Source organism: Peromyscus californicus, unplaced genomic scaffold (assembly GCF_007827085.1).
Source record: "Peromyscus californicus insignis strain IS unplaced genomic scaffold, ASM782708v3 Scaffold_14__1_contigs__length_90479793_seg_2, whole genome shotgun sequence".
NCBI classification, from domain to species: domain Eukaryota; kingdom Metazoa; phylum Chordata; class Mammalia; order Rodentia; family Cricetidae; genus Peromyscus; species Peromyscus californicus.
Window position 1 is genome coordinate 61,454,261 of NW_026294436.1, and position 20,678 is coordinate 61,474,938.

General features: G+C 36.5%; 1 protein-coding gene across 12 annotated transcripts in view; it reads right to left on the minus strand.

The window, feature by feature from the left end:
* Positions 1-309: 309 nt before the first annotated feature.
* Positions 310-20,678, minus strand: part of Cep170 (centrosomal protein 170) — a 95,501-nt gene continuing 75,132 nt past the window's right edge. For 8 of the 12 annotated variants that reach the window (XM_052737735.1, XM_052737733.1, XM_052737729.1 and 5 more), the window contains 6 exons: positions 17,195-17,372; positions 14,623-14,793; positions 11,973-12,061; positions 6,139-6,232; positions 5,429-5,480; positions 310-2,627 (listed from right to left, as the gene is read on the minus strand). In XM_052737735.1, the coding sequence (XP_052593695.1) occupies positions 2,338-2,627; positions 5,429-5,480; positions 6,139-6,232; positions 11,973-12,061; positions 14,623-14,793; positions 17,195-17,372 (874 nt within the window). In that variant the 3' untranslated portion in view covers positions 310-2,337. The remainder of the gene's footprint in view (positions 2,628-5,428; positions 5,481-6,138; positions 6,233-11,972; positions 12,062-14,622; positions 14,794-17,194; positions 17,373-20,678) is intronic. The other 4 variants (XM_052737732.1, XM_052737742.1, XM_052737731.1 and 1 more) reach the window with 2 other exon arrangements.

Sequence of the window (20,678 nt, forward strand, 5' to 3'; positions counted from 1 at the left end):
GAAAAAAGTCTAAATTGATAGTCCTCACTTTTCCTTTGTTTCCCCAATACACTACTGTCACAAAGCTTTTGGATGAGCCTAGGCTGACTGCAAATGACACATATGTGTGTGTCACACTGAAGTATTGAGCTACTGTATTACATTTATTGTAATTCTCTAAGAATATTTTCTTTGGATGATCATATATTCATTAACACTGGAAGGCTCTTTTACTAGAGCACTAGAAAATGCTCTGTAAACAGTTGTTTGGTAAACTGATAAATGTAGGTCTATCAGATGGTAGAAGATATGAAATCTATAGTCACCATATAAAGTTCCAGAAACACTTTATTTAAAAATGGAGTTGTAAATGCATAACAAAATAACGTAATAAATGTAACAAAAATAAATAAGGAGAATGTATTCATACAAAATAAAAATAACATAGTAAAAGGTCAAATGTTTATAATTGAACAAAACTGTGTAAACAAACAATAATGTAAGTATATATTTTAATACTTCCTTAGACTCCTTATCATGTACTTCCATGTGGACAGACTCAGTACCAGACATTAACTAAAGGAGGGAACAATGGTGATTATTTTGCATAACTTTTTCTTCAAATGGACTGACCCTGTTTCTATGTTTTGTTTCTTCAAAGCATCTCACTCCCCTTACAGTCTTTGAAACCCCTTTGAAGCCTTACTTCATGAGAACTGTGAATTTAGCTTTACAAGGAAAACAGTTCCTTTTTTTTTAATTTAAAGAAAAATACAAGACCCATTATACAGCAGACTTTTGCTTTTACATCTTTACAAAAAGATTTTGCATTTTTATTAACTGATCCAAAAGCACAGGATTACTTAAATCCCAAAAAATCTTGAAGTATACAGTTAACCTTCCCATAAAACAAATGTAGCACAGGTTATTGCTAATATATCAAAGACCATATCATAAAAGTTGCAGTTTATTCTTTATAGACTAACGGGGCCATTGAAGCAAATCCAGGCCTATTAATATTTAAAAGAATTAAGATTCACCCAAATTATAGTGTTCTGGAAACACAAAAATAATTCCTTTATTTAAAAACTTACTGAAATGTGAGCTTCCTGGAAAGAAAACAGAACAGTAACAAAAACAAAGAAGGCATTTTTTCACAGGCTTTCTCTATAGTCGCTATTAGCCAAAGCCTTTGTCGCGTTGCCGTCTTGCTGGGTCCTCACAAATGTGTGAGACTGACACAGGGTTACTATGGACCTACAGGGACACACAGAAGCAATTCAAGGACTGGGAGCGAAACTATCAACTACTCTCACAATTACTGCGTCTCCACATCTCCTAATGAAGAAAAATTAACCTCATGATCATTTCAGAGGGATCTCCCTCCCCAACTGCCACATAAAAACTTGGTAACACAGGATAAATATACATGTTCTTAATTTTAAAAATATACTCCACCTAAACTATCTGTCAAGTTTAACCTTTCTAGTTGTCATTTCATCTAGAAGGAGAGACAAAAATCTTATTTCCTTAAAATAGAAAGGAAGGAAGCAAAGAAGGAAGAGAGGGAGGGAAGGAAAAAAAGTGCCAAATGATCTTTTTGAAAAGTGGAGTCAAACACTGTGGGGTTAAAACAAATACAGTATTGTCAACTTCCTATGTACAGAAAGACAAGTCAGTCCTTAATGATATATAGGTATGTCCATCTATCACTCCCAGTAAATCTTAGTGCAAACATAATAGTTAATTTCCGTAAACCCCAAGACAAGTTACTTAGCAACAGTTATATAAATCCCACTATGTTGGAAAAAATCTTAGGACACAGGATGACTGCTGTGGAGGGTCTGCTTTACTCTACAGAGCACGGTGTCACGGTGTCCAATGACAGTGAGTAATATATAAACCCTACTATTAAGAAGCAAACTCAATGGTTAAACAATCTGTACAGCTGATGAGAAGTTCATCTCAGGGAGGAGCTTGGCACAGGAGACACGGGGGCTCAGAAACGTTGGAGATTTTAGTTTGTTTGTAGGTCACAACATAGTTTCAAACAAACAAACAAACACAAAGATCTACGAAGGGCAAGGATGCAATGATATGACTCAATTTGAAAATCATGAAACCACAGAAGGCAAAGCCGAACAAGCTGCCTTTTGCTAAGTGTGCTTCAAGCAGTTGTCTGAGTGGTTTGAAAAGACTGCTATGACCCATTAGAGGTAAAAATAAATAAATAAATGAAGAAGACAAAGATAACAAGATTGTTGCTGACCAAGCTCTCTTGTTTTGTATGTCAACATCATGCTGCTTCCAATAACCCTAGTCACTCCACAGGTAATGTCTCTAACACCCAAGGGAACGTCACTCATGTACTGTAACATCTTCCTCTTCCCCATCAGGGTTGAACCTATTGAAATGGATACTGAAATCAGCCTCAGTTTCAGCATTCTCAAACTCAGCTGAGGCTGCAGCTGCTGCAGGGTGCAGAGCCCTGGTTTCTGGGGGGCAAAGTGCTGGTGTCTGACCAGGGCTGCTGTGGTTATTAACAGGACTGGACTTCTGTTTAGGTGGAGATGGCAGGATAGCATTGGGAAATCCCATGTTGTTAAGAGCCTCCAAGGTCCCATCTGGGTCAATCATGGCGTTGATCACTGAAGGAAATAAAAAATAAAAAGATGTAATTCTATTTTCAGTAAGAGGTGGATATGAGCATTGTTTATCATTAAGACAGACTTCAGCTAGTCCTCTACTATTGTACTTGATCTGATTTAATAATTCTGTGGTTAATCTACATTGTAGATTACACAGACCTGAATGCATTTCCTAGGTATCCAATATGGTCCCAACAGACACTTTAGGAGATTGAACAGACTGCGCTTAAAAGGGGAAAAGCCAAGAGCTTTCGGAAACTTCCTCTTACCTTCAGAGAAGAGCACTGAAAATCCTGGTTCTATTTTTAACACACAGAGTTTGTCAAATATGTTCATGATCTCACTATAATTATGCCAGGTGTGGGGGCACCAGAGGGAGGGAGGAGGATCAAGAGTTCTAGGTCATCCCCAGCTACAGAGAGTAGTCAAGACCAATTTGCATCAAGAGCAAAACAGAAAGATTTTTTTAAAATCTAATTTTATAATATTTTAGTTTTTATATTGGGAGCTATCAATATGTGCAGGAGGCTGTGGGAGTATACAACAGGTGACAACTAGTACTGACCAGGTCAACCCACCAGACCCGCCTGATGGGGAGCCCCACCTGGCAAAGCCATGGAGTCACTGACTGTAACTGACTGGTGGTTTCTGTCTGTAATTTTTCTCATGTGCCACTTCATTTCTTCCCTAATAACAGCTCTGAGTATTTCCCCACCGCTTATATGTTTAGATCCTAAAACTATTCCATCTCTGGGCACACACACTGCTGGGGATGGTCCAGAAGATGACTGCTGGTTAACCTGAATAGTTCTAATAATATTAGAGTATTTTTTTATAATTCACACAAAGTAATGATATTCTCAGTCACAAAGACAGCTAATTTTAAACTTCAGAACATATTCAAAGCAAACTGATTGCCCCTGGAGATGAATATCCAAGGGTGAATTCCTAGGTGTTGTTTGTTGCTGAATCAAGGTCAGATGTGAGGCAACTTTGGTAGATATAACCCTCTACAGTAACTGACTTTTTGCACGTAGTCCCAGCCTCAGTTTATGTTACAGGCTCAAGGTTCAGCCAACTGTTTACTTTCTGTCTGAGAACCCTCACCAACTTAAAGCTACGTGGATGGCTAAACATTACTCACCGGCCAATTAATATGACATCCCTAGCCTAAGAGAAACTATGTGACTTACCTTGTGCTATGAGAATGGGTCAGGCACTGAAAATGTAACATATAGTTGTCCAGAGCTTGGCTGTGAGAGGAGCTGCTGCTAGAGAGAGGTGCCAGTGTAAAGTTATGTAAGAGCTGTGCAGAGAGAGAGGAGAGGAGAGAGGAGAGAGAGGAGAGAGGAGAGAGAGAGAGAGGAGAGAGAGGAGAGAGGGGAGAGGGGAGAGGGGAGAGGAGAGAGGAGAGGAGAGAGGGGAGAGGAGAGAGGGGAGAGGGGAGAGGAGAGAGGAGAGAGGAGAGAGGAGAGAGGAGAGAGGGGAGAGAGAGAGGAGAGAGGGGAGAGGAGAGAGGGGAGAGAGAGAGGAGAGAGGGGAGAGGAGAGAGGAGAGGGGAGAGAGGGGAGAGGGAGAGAGGAGAGGAGAGGGGAGAGGGGAGAGGGGAGAGGAAGAGAGAGGAAGGGAGAGGGGAGAGAGAGAGAGAGAGAGAGAGAGAGAGAGAGAGAGAGAGAGAGAGAGAGAGAGAGAGAATTAAGTAAAGGATGTAGTTGAATGGGCAGAGAGAGATATGTGAAAGATGAAGAAAAAGCATGAGAGAAATGTGTGAGAGTGAGTCAATGAAGAAGTGTGTGTGTGTGTGTGTGTGTGTGAGAGAGAGAGAGAGAGAGAGAGAGAGAGAGAGAGAGAGCAGAGACAGAGACAGAGAGCGAGCTATGTGAAAGACCTGCTGCTATGTAGAGGAGCTATGTAAAAGGAACTGTATAAAGAGCTGTGTGAGGGTGTGTGAAGGAACTGTGTACAGTGCTGTATGGTGAGAGCGCTATGTAAATGAGATGTACAGCTGTGGCTGTGTGAAGATTTGTGGCTATGGCAATTTGGAGACAAGGAAGATGAAGCTGTATAGAAAAGAGATGTAGAAGAGAAATGTATGTAAAAGAAAGACGTGTAGCTGTGTGAAAACAGATGTAACTGTGTATAGAGATGTATGGCCACGGAAGAGAAAGATGGATGTTATGTATGTAGAGAGAGATATATAGCTATATGTAAAAACTGTAGCAGTGTGGAGACAGATTCTCAGAGGGGATTATTTAAGATTAAGTCAAAGAGAAAGTTACCATCAGAAAGTATGTGTGTTTCCTTATTATTCTCCTCAGATAGACAGAAACTTAGTTCTAAAGGCCTTCAGATAAAAAGTTTCCTAAAGTCCCGCTACTCTGAGGTCTTCTGCTCACAAGCCTGGAGCAGTTCTGGGAGCCGGCCTCCCTAGCTGCACTACATTCATTCACTCCATGCAGCTGGGATAGAAGGTAGGGCCTGCACACGTGAGGCAGGAACTCTAGGACTAAGGCATATCTCCAGTCCTTTATACAGAGTTGTAAAACTTCCCTTTTATGAATAATTTGGATATATTCAGCTCTATACTTTTATATGTACTGGCTGGTACATTTAGTCAAATACTGTCTCAATAATTAAGAATATAATAAGAAATACATTTTCAGAAATAGAATACACTGAGCTGGTTTCAAACTCAATCCTCCTGCCTCTGCCTCCTGAATGCTGGGATTATAGACATCCATTAGAACACCCCACACTACCACATCCAGAAGCATAATTAATTCATTTACTAGTAAATTTACCTTGCAACTGTTTTTCAACTCTTTTCAACTCTTGTAAAATAGAAGAAATCTCCTGCAGGGAAAGCAATACTCCAAATTAGCTTACTAAAACATTCTCAGATTACAAGCAATGCATCTCATTATCTCTACAGTACTGCGTTAATAGCTATATCAAAGGACACCCAGCAAACAAGATCCAAATTAGAATTTTTAATAATGAAATTGAGTAATTTTTTTTCAATAATACTAATAGAAGTTCAAGGCAATCTACTACTATAAAAAAAGGTTTTCAAACATCTGTTTCAATCAGTTTTGCAACATTTTAACAACGTGCCTATGAGTTTTCTTTGGAAAAATATATAAAGTAAAACATCAACATAGGAGAACAATATGATAAATCCATGCTTTTTAAAAGACAAATACTGTATTAAGTAAATAGAAATAATATGTCAACTTAAAATTTAAGTTCTAAATTCAAAGCTACTTCTTTATAATGTATAATTATCATGTGAACAAGATGCATCACAGTGAGAAACACAGAAGACCCAGTTCCTTAGTGTTCTCTGCAACCTTGAAACAACTGATATTTTGAACAGCACTGGTTGAAATGTACTGAATCTATTCATTCACACAGTCTTTTAGAATGTAAACTAACAAATATTCAAAACTATTTCTTTCCCTACAAATGAAGCCATGCCACTGAAATGTTTACTTCTGAAAAACCACCATACCATACTTGAGGTCTTCACAATAGGAACTTCACTTTCAGCTCTTAACTTGCTCTCTATGTCATCCCAATTCCGATCTTTGTCTTTAAATAATATTCTACAGATCAAAACACAAGCATTTTAACCTTTCAGGGTTTTGATGATAATATCAAAATCAAGACATCATTTCAAAACTACATAAAGAAAAATAAAACAATTATTGAATGAACTCAGAATAATTAGTTAATACTATCAATTCATGCATGTGAAAACCCATTAAAAACATAACTAACTGGGTACTAATAAATGCCTAAAACTCTTTAATGTTCATCTTATTTTTAGCTGAAGATTGAATAGAAGTGTTGTTATTATTTGTAACTAATGATATACCCACTACTTAAGAAAGCTTAACTTTATTGTGATAGAAATGCAAAGTATAAGTACAGCAAAATTAATAAAATATGCTTAATTAGGTATGTAACTGTTGGTTAAAACCTCTTTACACAGGAACCATCAACCTTGTTGATGGATCAAATTCTGAACATTACCTTAAAGATGGAAAATTGGACTACTTACTGTACTGCTATTCAAATTCTTAATTCATGTTAGTGTACATAACTTAGGAGTTAAGAGAGTGTAAAGTTTTATATATTTCTAAAAAAAAGAACTGATAACTATTCTATATGAGAAACTAAACTCAAATTTCTTAGTTTTACAACTTTTTGTCAGCCAAATGCAGAATTCTCTTTCCAATACATTAAAATCTCTGAGACACAAGTCAGCAGTTTGAGAAAGATTTAAACACCTTTCTGTTTAAGTTCTCCAATAAATCTAGTCTGGAAATCTACTTTAACTAAATCCTGTACATTAATAGTCTTTTTTTCTTTTAATTTTTAAAGATTTATTTATTTATTATGTATACAGTGTTCTGCCTGCATGCCAGAAGAGGGCACCAGATCTCATTCAAGATGGTTGTGAGCCACCATGTGGTTGCTGGGAATTGAACTCAGAACCTCTGGAAGAGCAGCCAGTGCTCTTAACTTCTGAGCCATCTCTCCAGCCCTCACATTAACGGTCTTAATGGTATTTCCTCAAATGTTATTTAAAAGCACATAATCAAAATCAAGTTGTGAACATCTGCAATTTTTCATAACCAGGTTAAGAAGGGTGAAAAGCCTGCAGAATAAAATTCTTCTGAGCTCTGAAATTTTCCAAATTGAAAAGACTGAATCTTAATGCTGGCACCTAAGAGCTTCATCTAATGACTATGATATCAAGCACTAAGAAATGCATTGTGCCTTTTTAAATGGTCTTTTTAGCAACAAGGCTTATGGAAAGTAAGAAAATAATGAGGACTCCGTAGGTGAAGTGAAAACTACAATGATCCTGTATAAAGAAGTATGTGTTTAGAGATACTGAAGTGCTAAAAAGTCAGTGAATTTTTCCAGAAGATAATGAATGAGTATAATACACATGGCTTCTAGAACTCCTAAAAATTTCCTTGTTGGTGAAAAGAACATAGGACAGCTATTCAAGGCTCCTGATTCACTGAAAACAATGTCCTATTAGAAGAATAAGCTTATTTTTAAAAACATAAGATGTCAAACCTATCACTCTGGCTTTAGGAAATTAACTCTAATCACTTATGTGGATGCCAAGGAAGCAGAAAATCACATCAGCACGTTATTTTAGACAAAGCTATACTGGTCAAAAGTTTTTTTTACTTAAAATGGTCGTTGAACAATGGCTATCACATTGTAATTACATTCAAGAGTAGCTGGGGTAAGCTCCACCAAGAAAACAGCAAATTTCAAAGTTTATTTCATTTAAAATTAGTAAACTAAAAATTCTTTCCAATGAAGCTGTTGGCATTGGGAGAAAAACATATAAGTCCTTAATACAAGTAGTCTGGGATGCAAACAGTAGTTTACCACCTGAGGCCAATTGTTGCAGGGCTGGAAAGTGGCAAGAATGCTGGATAGCAGGAATAGTCAAATAATTTAAGTATACATACACTTAGATGTTCACTAGCATCTGAGTTTGTTTCTAAGCTGTGGTCATTCCCCAAACCACCATGGCAATTCGCATGCAGAAGGCCAATCTGTATCCTTTAGATTTGGTTATCAGAAATCACATACACTTTTTAATACTTTTCCCACTACCTCCCCTTCCAAATAGCTGAGGTGAAAGTAAACCTTCTGTTGTAGAATATTGGTACACTGTATGAAGATGTGCTGCTGTGATTGGTGTAATAAAAAGCTGAATGGTCAATAGCAGGACTTCCTGGCAGAGAGAGAACTCTGGGGAGAATAAAGGCGAAGTCACCAGCCAGATGCAGAGGAAGCATGATGGGCAGTGTAAAGGTAACTGAGCCACATAAAAGAATGTAGATTTAAAAGTATGGGTTAATTTAAGTTATAAGAACTAGTTAGAAACAAGCCTAACCTAACACTGCGCTTTCATAATTAATGCTAAGTCTCTGTGTTGATTCTTGTGAGCTGGCAGCACAAAGAAAAATCTGGCTACAATCTTCCATTTCCTTTTATTCTTAACTAGACATAAATCCATCACATATGATTCTATACACTGGTTCATCGTATCTGTGCCTCAAGCTTGGCATTCAGTGATAAATTTCAAAAAAATAATCAAGACATTTTATCACCATTATTATCTTTTATAAAGTCTGCCATAAGCTTTACACATACCAAAAACTCAAAGCTCACATGGAAGGCAATTTAAACAGATGTAACATTTGCTATTTATGTCATTAAGGCATTTATAGAGATCTTTAAAGTTTTCCCCAACCATCAAATTTCAAAATTAGTAAAATCAATTAATCAATTTAATTAATCTATGTAGTACCTGGGCTCATTTAATTAAATGTGAAATCCACAGTATTTTCCTGTGAGGAAGTCTGGGAATGAGTTCAGTGCAGACTGAGCCAGATGCTATATCTAAGAGTCAACAACAGCAAGACACAAGGCAGGCAGTCTAGGATACTATGTTCTATGAGTGACTACCTGGATAAGGATCTAGCTATTAGGGGAGGGGATTTTTAATTCAGTAAGGTAGGGATAAAATTGTATGATATATTCAAGCCTTCCCACCAGCAAGTCACATATGACCATACAATGTGACTCCTGTGACATTTTTATAGACAACAGTGTATAAAGAGAACACTCATTTATTACCTTCCCATGACATTTTAGGGTGCAGTACAAACACAGTAATAAACTCTGCTCAAGCTGACCCTTCCTTGCCTTTATACAGTATCAGCTGTCGCCATGCCCCTTGCCCTTCCTTGTCTCTCTTCAATTCACTCCTCTTCTATGAATTTCCCCAAAGGCCTTTGGTATGGGTTTCCATATGATCTTATCCTGTATTTCCTTCCCAATACATTGTCACTCGGAACTATAATCTTACATTTTCATATCTGCCTTCTGTACTTAATTGTGAAGGGGTCAAAAAGAATGCTGGAAATAACATACAGTCACAAATCAATGAATGAATATATTTGGAGACTTTAATAGCACTCCACCCCTTGGTGATAATCTGGCAATCAAACCCAGGGCCTTGTACATCAATTTGTACAATTTCAATTCCTATATAAGACTGTCTTAGTCAACATTTATTTCATTTATATAGTCCTTTGGTTAATACCTCTATGTTCAATTTTAGAGTATAATTTTAGTGGAATTAAAATCACCAGAGCAGCAATTTTATCACCATCAATTGAACTGAGTATTGGAGTCAAGCTTGAGGCATGACTTCTCTAGTGATTCATTAGCAAGGCATGCGATTTGTTAAACCAAGGCCTAGAGATTTGTTAATTTATGTGTAATAACTAATTAGTTAGGCTTACTTTTTCCTACTAATTTTAAATGGGCTCTACCACAGGGTACACCTGCCTGTGGGTACAAATTGACTCGAGGGTATCAGATGTGGATGGGATGACTTGTGAGGAGAGCTCTTGCTTGTGAAAGAAAATGAGATCAACAAACTTAGGTCTGATATCATCATAGGGAAAATAAACCTCATGTAAGACAGTTTCAGAATGCTAATTTCATAATTTTCAAATGTGAATAAAACAATAGATTAATATGTAAGATCAGACTTATGCAATATTTTATAAGTAGCATGCAATTAATTTCTCTAAAATCAAGAATGAACTGTAACTTTTAAAATTCAACTCAGTTTCAATTTAATTCACCGAAATTAGCACAATTTGTAATTTTCATCTCCTTTATCTAATTAGTAATTTCAATAACAAAAAGGGGACCAACTTAGTTTTTGAGGGAATAGAAATTGTGAATAGTAAAGTACAGTTAATATTCAAATGAAGCAAATGAAACAAAGACAAAAAAAAGTCTTCTGAGTGTGCAGAAAGAGCTTAAGCCAGGCTGACTCACTCAAGTAAACAAGCTGCCATGTGTGCCTTTGTCTGATGAAGTCTAATATATCTGTGTTCTCTATAACTACTTGTTAATGAATATGAAATTATGATTCTGTGGAATAATCCTATTCTCAGGTGTGTATGAGAATTAATGAAAAATTTTCTTAAAAAAATGCATATTACATAAAGGTAGTCATTAAAATAATTTAAAAAAAAACCTGTTTACAGGTACTCATTAAGAAAAGTCAAATATTCAATTCCTGAAGGCACTCTGCCTTATATTCCAATCAAATACTAAGGATCTATCAATATGTTTAACTGATACTTTTGAAAAACTAAAAGTATTAAGTTAAGAAAAGCCCAAGATGCAAAGAGCAAGTGATGATGATTCCATGTGTAGGAGACTCTTGAGAGCTGAGCTTAAAGGGGAAAATGCATGTACACATGATAGCTATCTTATGTATAAAATAAAAATATCTAAAGTATTTGTATTTTTAAACCAAAAACTACTAAAAATAAAGAGGAAAATGGACAGTGCAGATTACACTTTTTTGTTTTATTTTTATTTTTTTATTCATCTATTTATTTTATATCCTGGCCGCAGCCCCTCCCCCCATAGCTCCCCTGCTCCCACCTCCCTAGAACCCTCCTCTTCTTTCTCCATCCAGGAAAGGGCAGGTCTCTCATGAGTATCACTAAAACATGGCATGCCAAGTTGCAGTAAGACTAAGTACTGCATTATTTTTTTAAATGAGGATTTTTTGCTACATTTATTTGTTTGTTTACTTACTTATGTTCAGTGCTAGGAATCAAATCCAAAGTCTCACAAATGACAGGTAAGCACCCTACCATCATGGGCTGTGGGCTCTGTCACCAGCTCTACTTACTTTTTTTTTCTTTTTTGAGACAAGGTTTTTCTGTCCAGGCTGTCCTAGAACTCCTCCTGTAGACCAGGCCGGCCTCAAACTCACAGAGATCCACCTGCCTTTGTCTCCAGAGTGCTGGGGTTAAAGGTGTACACCACCGCTAGCGTCTCAGTCACTTTTTTTTTTAAAATTAAGAATGTGAACCTAGAGCTGAATAGTGTACTTAGATTTCAATCAATAAGGTTGCTGCACCACAGATTTCCCGAGTCTGAAGAGCTCAGACTGCAGAAAATACTGGAGTCCAGTCTGAGTAAGAGAAACCTCAAAAGTCTGTTAATTTCAAAATATTTACTAATATTTTGTGAAGAAGGAAAATGGCTTTGGTTACTGATAACTGAAAGTGTTAATTCTCAATTACAAATGGGTTCATGACCAGGGACATTTGTTTAGCCAAGACTACTCCTTATAGCTCAAAAGTAACTGGTGATAACAGCAGTAAGAATCCACATTAGCGACTTCACTAGCTCCTCACAGCTGTGGCAACAGGTCTGAAGAAAATGGAACAGGAAACAAAGCAGTGATTAGAAAAATACAAGTACCTAATTTTCCCAGCTGTTTTATCAATAGACTGCCTTATCTTCCTAGAGAACTGAAAGACGGACGACAGCAGCAGATTATCTCCCATGACCTGAAACAGAAAAAAGCATATTAATATATACTTACTGAATAACTTAAGATACTAGCTGCAATTCACTATACAAATGCATATATGCCAATTTTAATTTAAAAGAAATGAATGATGTAATCAGTAATTAAGTTGAGAAAACAGAAGAAACATCAACAAAAAGTTCCTTTGTTAAATAACTTGTCAAAGTTCCCTACTTTGGTCATCCCATTTCAAAAATAACCCATTTTATCCTTTTTAATTACTATCATGATCCTGCTTCTCATATTTATAATTCACAATATCATAAAATGGAAAATGTAAGTAAAGTACTATATTATTTACTTATTAAGACTAGTGAGGGAGATAAATTTTAAAGAATTGACTCAAAGTAGTCAATTTTCATGATGGGGGTTGGTATTGCCACAGTTGAGAACCAGGGGTCAGCAAACTTCTGTCAATGCACAGAGAGATTTTAGGCTCTGAGGGCCACATGATCTCTGGCACAACTCAGTTCTGCTGCAGAGAGAAGACAGCCACAGACAGCATGAGGCCAGGGAGCATGAAGGCTGTGTTAAAGACAGGTGGCAGGCTGAGTTAGGCCTAAATCACAAAAGACAGAGCTAGTGTAGGGGAGGAGAAGGAGGACTCAATTTGATTCTAGATGTGGCTTCCAAAATAGCCCTATACTGGTACAACTAAATGCAGATTCTCTAAAAGGGACCCAGAAGGATAAGCCATGACTTTGAACAGCAAAATGCTTTTAAAAAAGCAACATAATGTGGTATAACAATATACCACAGGGGGATGCTATTAAATATTGTGTAAGAAAGCAGGTAGTGTAAGAACTCTGAAGGAAGTTCAATGAGTGTGACAGGAATAGAAGTGCTCACAATGACACAGGTCTGGATTCAATGAGGACAGAAGGTTGAGTGAGTAAAAATAGAAAGCCACAAGAAGACAGGGAGAGAAGTAGGAATCATGGAATTTATGGGCCTTGAGGAAACGGTGAAGTAAAAGTGGGAAATACATATTAAGAAGAAGAAAGGGTACAGCATTCTATGGAAAGATTACTACACAGAACAAGGTTTCTCTCATTTCTACTCCACAAAGTATAGATCAGTGTTACAATGTATTAAACTTCTGATAACACCTTGAGATGACTTCACTGAAAATACAAACTTCTTCCTCAAAATTTTACTACATTTAGAGGAATTTGTCACCTCATACCTGAGGATATACAATAAATATGGGTAAAATTAAGAGAATGGATCATTTTATTTATACCAAAAACAAATTAACCACTATCAGGGCACAACAGAAAAATTATGTTGTCTCTCATGACTGGCACTGCAACTCTGTAGCTTTCTCATTTGGTAAATCTTTTGTTCAGTATTATTAAAAACACTGAGTACTGACCACAGTGGAGTACATCTACAAGACAGTATTTGTGAGGTAGAGGCAGGAGGACAGTAGCTGAAGACTAACCATAGCTACATGGCACTTGAGGCCAGCCTGGGCTACATGAGACCCTGTCTCCAGAACCTATAAAATGAATAAAGAAATAAGCAAATAAATAAAACACAAAGCATGTTTTCCCCATTTGTTTTTTCGAGACATGTTTTCTCTGTGTAGCCCTGGTTGTCCTGAAACTTACTATGTAGACCAGATTGGCCTTGAATTCAGAATTCTGCCTGCCTCTGCATTCCAAATGTTAGGATTAAAGGTGTGTACCACCACACCTGGCACCACAAACATTCCTACACACTAATATTCAGGTCCTTGAATCCAGGGATCCAAAAGTACAGACCTGTGATTAGTTTCTTTTTGTGAATGGCTTACTGATATAGACTTCCTCTACTACCATGTATATATACACTGTTCTCAATTAACCCTCTGCATGGTGCTATTTCAAATAACCTGTGTGTGTGTGCTCGCATGTGTGTAAAAGCCCCCTCTATATTCCTGATTTTCCCTAAGCCCTTTCATCGATTTTTCCATTGGCATAAACCTTTCTCCTTTTGGTTTTTCACTGGCGTTCACTGGCGTTCACAGGTCTTTCCATGTTACCGAGCCTGCTCTCAAACTCCAGAGCTCAAGTCATTCAAAGAACTGTACACAGGTGTATCCCACTGCACCTGCTAGCATATTCATTAACAACAACAGGTTTATTTTTATGTGTATGAGTGTTCTTTTGTCTGCCTTTACGTATGTACACCACATGCATGCTTGGTGCCCAATGAGATCAGGAGTCAGATTCTCTGAAACTGGACATGGTTGTGAGCCACTATGTGAGCGCTAGGCACCAAGTCTGGGTCCTGTACAATAGCAGCGAGAGCTCTTAACTGCTGAGCCATCTTTCTAGTTCCATATTAATTTTTTAAAAAAGATTTAATAGTTTTTATAAATAGTAGCTTTTAGGTTAAGTTAGAATTAATCTTGACTCTTGTATACATTATTAGTTTAGCTTGGATAACTCTCTTTAATAATGTATTAATGAACTTGATACCCCTAAAGTAACTGGGACCTAATGGCACAGTAGGGATGCCTCTTCACCATATGTTAAAAGTCTGCAGTTTGCTTACTTCATCCCTACTCCAGGTTCTCCGTCTTGTAATTGTTAAGTGATCAGGAGGCTCTGCTGGATGAGGTCTTGAATCACCAGATCGACCATTATTTCCTTCTGGTGTTTTAGAAGGAACAATTGGAGGTATCTTTCGGAAGTTGAGGCTTTCATCAAAAACACGGTCAACCAACTAGTAGAACAAAAGCAAACCCTTATGAGAACAGAATAGCAGCAAGGGTAGAGATACTGGCATTATACTTTTTATATTAGAGAGAAGTTATTTCATTTCCAAGTAGTAACAGAAGCATGGTATCTTCAATGAACCAATTACTTTTAAAATAAGCACGCCAAACAGGCTTCTTCCATAAAGTAGATGTTCACGTATACTGATTTGATGTTCAGAATTGAAAATATTTAACTATGCTAAATTCAACTCTGATGATTAAGATGTTCTTCAAAGGAAAAACAGATGCTAAAGAGAAAAGACTCTGAGCCATGTAGGTGGACAATGAGTTCACTTTACTCACATTGCCTTACCAGTATAAAACAATGTTTTTTAGTTTTTTATCTTGTTTTTTTCTTTTTTCCTCCCCAAATCCAGGTGCCAAATTTCTTCACAAGATACATAAATGGCAAATTTCAATTAAGTTTACGAAAGGAAACAAAAATTAATCCACATAGTAAGTATTCTGGCCTTAGTCCAACTTTTAACAGTGATAAACGTCATACACATTCCTACAGTAAAAATGATGTCCTGTCACCTACAGTGAAGGCTATGGACATGAAACACCAAGTAACGGGTTTACCGACAAGAGAACAACCAGCATAACACTCTGAAATAAAACAAAGGGGATGGAAATCTATTCCATGAAATACTTCAGTAACTCTACTGGGTCTCAGGGAATGAATAACCATGTTAGGTAAAACTGAGTTAGAAAGCTGAGAAAATAATATTATTTAAATGTACCAGAGACATGTGTATGTCTTGCCACCATGAAGATCCTCTTGTTTTTGTTTTTTTAAACCAACAAAGATGATTTTATATACATTTACAATTGATCAGTGTGGTAACAAAACTCTACACAGATTAATGAAATATCATTTATTAAATTAGAAAACATACAAACAAAAAATAAATAAGTGACTATTAAGTAGCTTTATAAGAAAAAAAATGTGACAAAAAGCAACTGAAGAAAAGATTATCAGCACAGTTTACCAGGATTAAATGTCCAAAAGGCTAGGCATTTTTGGTTACTATTTAGAACATTTAATAAGATAAAGAAGTGGAGTTATCAGTATGAGGGGTTGGCAGCACTGTTCTGTAAAGTGGCAGATAGTAAATGGTCTTGACTTTGCAACCACACAGTCTGTCTGAAAAATCAGTTTTGCACTGCAACACAGAAACAGCCAGACAACAGTTAGGCAAGCGAGATGGCTACACTGTAATACAACTTAATTTATGGGTACTGAAATGTGAATTTAAAATGATCTTCATGTTATAAATCACTATTCTTTTCATATTTTCAATCATTTAAAAACAAAAACGTATCTCTAGCTTTTAGGCCATATAAAGACAAACTCATTCCTTTAAAGGCTAACCTTTGGCTTACTCTTTGGCTCAGGATAAATATAGTAAACATGGCTAGAGAGTATAGTCAACCTTCCTTATCTGGGGATTCAACTGAGTATTGAAAGTAATTTTTTAAATGCTGTGTGTTTACTAGGGCTACATGGACCTCTTTCTTGTCACTCATTGTTCTCTAAACAATACAGCCTAACTACTTTTGTTCTATAGTAGGTTTTATAAATAATCCCTGGATGAGTATAAAGAGGAAGGATGCCTGTAGCCTACATTTAAACTCTGTACCATTTTATCTAAGAGACTAGGGTATTCTCAGGTTTTGATGTGTGCCTTGGAATCAAATCTCCATAGCTACAGAGGATAAGAGGGCACTGTATCATCAATTTTAAGTGAAAGGTACTCTGTGGAACAATGTTATGCAAGTGGTATCTCCTGTAGCTGTACTGGTGGAGGCCATGGTTTAGGATGGCCAACAGTAGAAATTCTAATGTATATTCCAGAGTTTGTAAGAATATTTGGAGTATTTATGTGTATAAGTGAGAGAAATAGTGTCTGTATAACATACATTTCAGTTTTTAAAAACAATACTGTGTATATCTGTCAACAGAATTACTATTTTAAGAGCTGTTGAATTTTTCTCTTTCTTTGCTATTAACTCATAATGACCATTTCTTTTAATTGGAGTATTTTCATGTCAAACTTCATTGACACCTTATATAGTCATTTGGTGAACTTCAGTTTGCTTTCTAAATAATATTTACATTCACATTTCAAGTAATGTCATGATCAGGAATCAACAGGCAAAGTGCTTATAGTTAAATAATTTTCCATATTTATGTTAATAGTAGACCAAATATTAGCCTTTTAGTCTTCACTAATTGTTACAAAAAATAAATTTGTCAAAGCAACATTGGAAAATGCAGAGCTGCATGCAGACAGGGAGGGTGGACATAACTAAAATAAACTAAGCAAAAAGCTAAAAGCAAAAGAAATGAGGAAAAGAAAGAACCTTATGCATTTCTCCATGAAGATCTCCTACCTCTTCTCTAGTGTCTATGGCAGAGCCAGGGGTGGTGGCAGCAGTGCTTACTGTGGTACTAGGGGCAGTGCCTGAGGAAGTCACTGAATCTATTTCTCCTGCTACATCGTTGATCTCCCGAGCAATGAGAGCAAGATCTTGGCTGATCCTGGAAAGAATATTAGAAAAGAAATTCCATTCCCTTTAAATAACAGCTTTAGCAACAATCAGTTTTGACAGTCACATAATTTGTATATCTAATTACAGATTTATATCCTAAAATTAAGATTCTTTGGAAATGTTCTTTACTATTTTGGTGTACACACCACACACCACACACACACACACACACACACACACACACACACACACACACACACACACCACACACACACACCCCTACCTTTTACTTCAAATACTAACATTAATGAATTAAGTTCCAAACAATCTATCTTGAAAATAGCATTTTGAATACTCTAAAATACAGTTAATATAAATGATTTGGCATTAACATGTCACAGAAATCTTAAATTTGGAAATGACAGAATTCAGGAAGTATCTGAACATGAATAACAAGAAACAAGGACATTATTTTCAGTAACCTAAGTGATACGTATCATTTAACTATAAATACAAACAACAGACTACAATGGAGTTCACAACACTAGGGATTTTTGTCACCAACAGAAATCATCTGATAGTTGTTTATAGGCACCTCAAAACATCATTTATAGTGATTACTTTTTCAAACTAGTGACATTTACTAAATGTGTTAATAAAGAGCCATTCGCTATTATCTTGTTAAATATTTTGTTAAATGTATTTCAGCATTATTGAAATTTTTTGTAATTCTAAGTATTTATGCAATTGAAATCATGCAACTGGAAATGCTAAGATGGATTCCTAAGCTTCACCCAAGAGGACTGAGAAGTCAAGAGCTCTGAAGCACTGTTTTATACTATAACAGCATTTCCTACTCTCTATCATGACATCTGAGGACCATAATGTTCTTCTGAAATAGGACTTAGCTAAATTTGTTAATAAACACATTATAAGAAAAGTTTAGCTGAGAGACCTGCATATGACTGTACAACTTGGAAGGATCAGATCTTAGTTTATCACTCAAGTCTATGGAGCTCTGTGTTCGCTCACATGGGCTCATGAAATAACTGTGTTTGTGTGTTTGCTCGATGTTTCTTTGTTTTTTGAGAGACAGTACTTGGCTAGCCTCAAGACTGAAACTTTCATCAACCATCCTGCCTCTGCCTCCTGAGTACTGGGATGACACATGAGCACGACAACATCTGGCTTACCAGCATGCCAGGCAAGACCTCTACCAGTCACACCTCCAGCTCAGTTCGGGTTATTAGTGACAATTAAAACTGAAAACAGTTTTCTCTTAGCATTTAAAGAAATTCTTTAAGAAAGAGAAATAACAGAATTCTGTCGCTGATATACCCATACATCTCAAAAAAGATTTCAATTCTTAGAATTTTTCCACAATATATATTTGTTGGACATAAAATAAAAATCGGGCTTCTTCCATACAGAAGGTTCTAGAACGATAGAATGCACTTAAAAACACATGTGAAAGCTTAAATAACTTCCAAAGTACAAAAAAACATTTAAAAAAGTTATACAGAATTTGGGCTTAAATTTTTCTTAAAAATTTCTTTTAGATTTGTATGTATGAGTGTTTGCCTGTATGCCTCTGTATGTATGTATGTATGTATGTATGTATGCATACACAAATGTACATGTATGTACATGCATGTGTGTACACAGACCATATACAAGTTGGTGCCCACAGAGGTCAGAAGAGAGTGTTGATGGAAGGTTGTGAGCCACCATGTGGGTGCAAGGAAACAAATCTTGGTCCTCTGTGAGAGCAACAAATGCTTTTAACCTCTGAGGATTTCTCTCCAGTCTCAAAATGTGGGTTTAAAAGATATTCAAGGAGTACGGCAATTGTGTAAAAATTTGATCAAATTTAAAATGAAGCTGTGTTGAAGTTTATGGGTCGACAGACATGCAAGGTGATTTAGTGTGTGTGTGTGTGTGTGTGTGTGTGTGTGTGTGTGTGTGTGTGTGTGTACTCCTTGTAAGAAACTGCAGCTTTTCTTTTTTTCTGCCAGTACAAAAAGATAGGTAAAACACCAACAAGTATTTACTGATCACTTTCTATTTGCCAGGTACCACTCTGCATTCTGAGGGGACAGCACTGAAGAAGTACCAGGGTCCTCTGCTCTTCTGGAGCTTAGAATAAATAGAGTACCATTATAAGAACCTTTCATATTAACCATCTCATCTACTCCTCACAAATACCTTCCAAGTGTGGCATTTAGAAGTCAATGTGAACTTTGTATGCCATGGACACAAGAAGGAAGAACATCACTAGACCTTATACCACTCTATTATACCACCCTATCATGCAATTTTTCAAACTTAACTGCTGATGTTATTGAGAATAAGCTGGGGTGTTTGTTATGTGAGATAGATTTAATATCCCTAAACTGAAATTATTGGATCTAAAATGCTTGAAAACACAAAGTTTTTAAGTATCAGCATCACAGCACAAATGGAAAATTCTATACCTGCTATGTCCTAAGTTTCAGTCAAACTCAGGCATATTAAAAATATTGGATAAGATTATCTTCAAGCTAGGTGTATAAAGCACATGAAATAAATTTTGTGCCTAGGACTGCGTTCCCTTCCGAAGATACCTCATCATGTATATAAAAATATTCTAAAAACCCAAAAACTCAAACAACAAACACTTCTAGTTTCAAGTACTTTAGATAAGATGCCCAATCTGGGTTATAAATTCTTTCCTGAAATAAATGAACTACACTGAGAAACAGAATAACAAGATTTATTATGATTTTAAAAACATTGCTGGGTGGTGGTGGCGCACACCTTTAATCCCAGCACTTGGGAGGCAGAGCCAGGTGGACCTCTGTGAGTTCAAGGCCAGCCTGGTCTATAGAGCTAGTTCCAGGAAAGGCACAAAGCTACACAGAGAAACCCTGTCTCGAAAAACCAAAAAAAAAAAAAAAAACCAACCAACCAAACAAAAAACCATAAGCATTAGCTTACCTTTAAGAAATCTACTTTTCCTTTGTAGATACTTATATAATGAAACATGTTATTTATTGAAAGTGGTAAGGTTAAGAAGAAAGTAAGTTATCCTCATGTGTTAGAAGGAAAAACTGTAAAAACAAGAGATTCTCATGTATATGCACCACATAATGTTCAAACAACAACTTCCCTGGCAGTATTTTTTCTATGTGTTGCATCTTCTGCACACGCTTGCTGTATCTTAGAAAGGTAATTCCTGTCTTAAACTTGACTCAATGATAACAACCTATTACTAAAAATGTAAGTAGCTGGTCAGGTGTGGTGGCACATGTCTGTAACATAAACACTTGAGAAGTGAAAGCAAGAAAATCAGGAATTCAATCCTCATCTTAGGCTT